Raw genomic sequence first — 349 nt, forward strand, 5'->3', positions numbered from 1 at the left:
AGGCCGGGCTCTGCCTCTATGGCAATGACATTGACGAGACCACCACTCCTGCTGAGGCCGGGCTGATGTGGACCTTGGGTAGGTTGTGGCCATGTCCCCTTCCTCCTTGGGGCGAGCAGAGGCGTGCGGTACCCCCAGGTCCCCAAGAGGGTGCAAGGGGACCGGGAAGACATCAAAGACCCTCACCCGTCTCTGCCCCACAGGGAAGCGCCGGCGCATGGCCATGGACTTCCCCGGCGCAGCAATCATCATGGCACAAGTGAAAGAGAAGCCGAAGCGCAAGCGCGTGGGGCTGACATCAGTGGGACCCCCCATCCGGCCCCACATGGCCATCCTGGACCCCGAGGGC

The 349-nt window shown here is 64.8% G+C and overlaps 1 protein-coding gene across 1 annotated transcript in view; it reads left to right on the top strand.

Annotated features, from left to right (window-relative positions):
- Window positions 1-346, top strand: part of AMT (aminomethyltransferase) — a gene marked incomplete at both ends in the record, with an annotated part of 1360 nt that extends 1014 nt beyond the window's left edge. Inside the window, 2 exons of the mRNA XM_010021010.1 lie at window positions 3-78; window positions 204-346. Of these exons, the coding sequence (XP_010019312.1) occupies window positions 3-78; window positions 204-346 (219 nt within the window). The remainder of the gene's footprint in view (window positions 1-2; window positions 79-203) is intronic.
- Window positions 347-349: the final 3 nt, after the last annotated feature.

The sequence above is a fragment of the Nestor notabilis genome, unplaced genomic scaffold, assembly GCF_000696875.1.
Source record: "Nestor notabilis isolate BGI_N333 unplaced genomic scaffold, ASM69687v1 scaffold18678, whole genome shotgun sequence".
Classification (NCBI taxonomy): Eukaryota; Metazoa; Chordata; class Aves; order Psittaciformes; family Psittacidae; genus Nestor; species Nestor notabilis.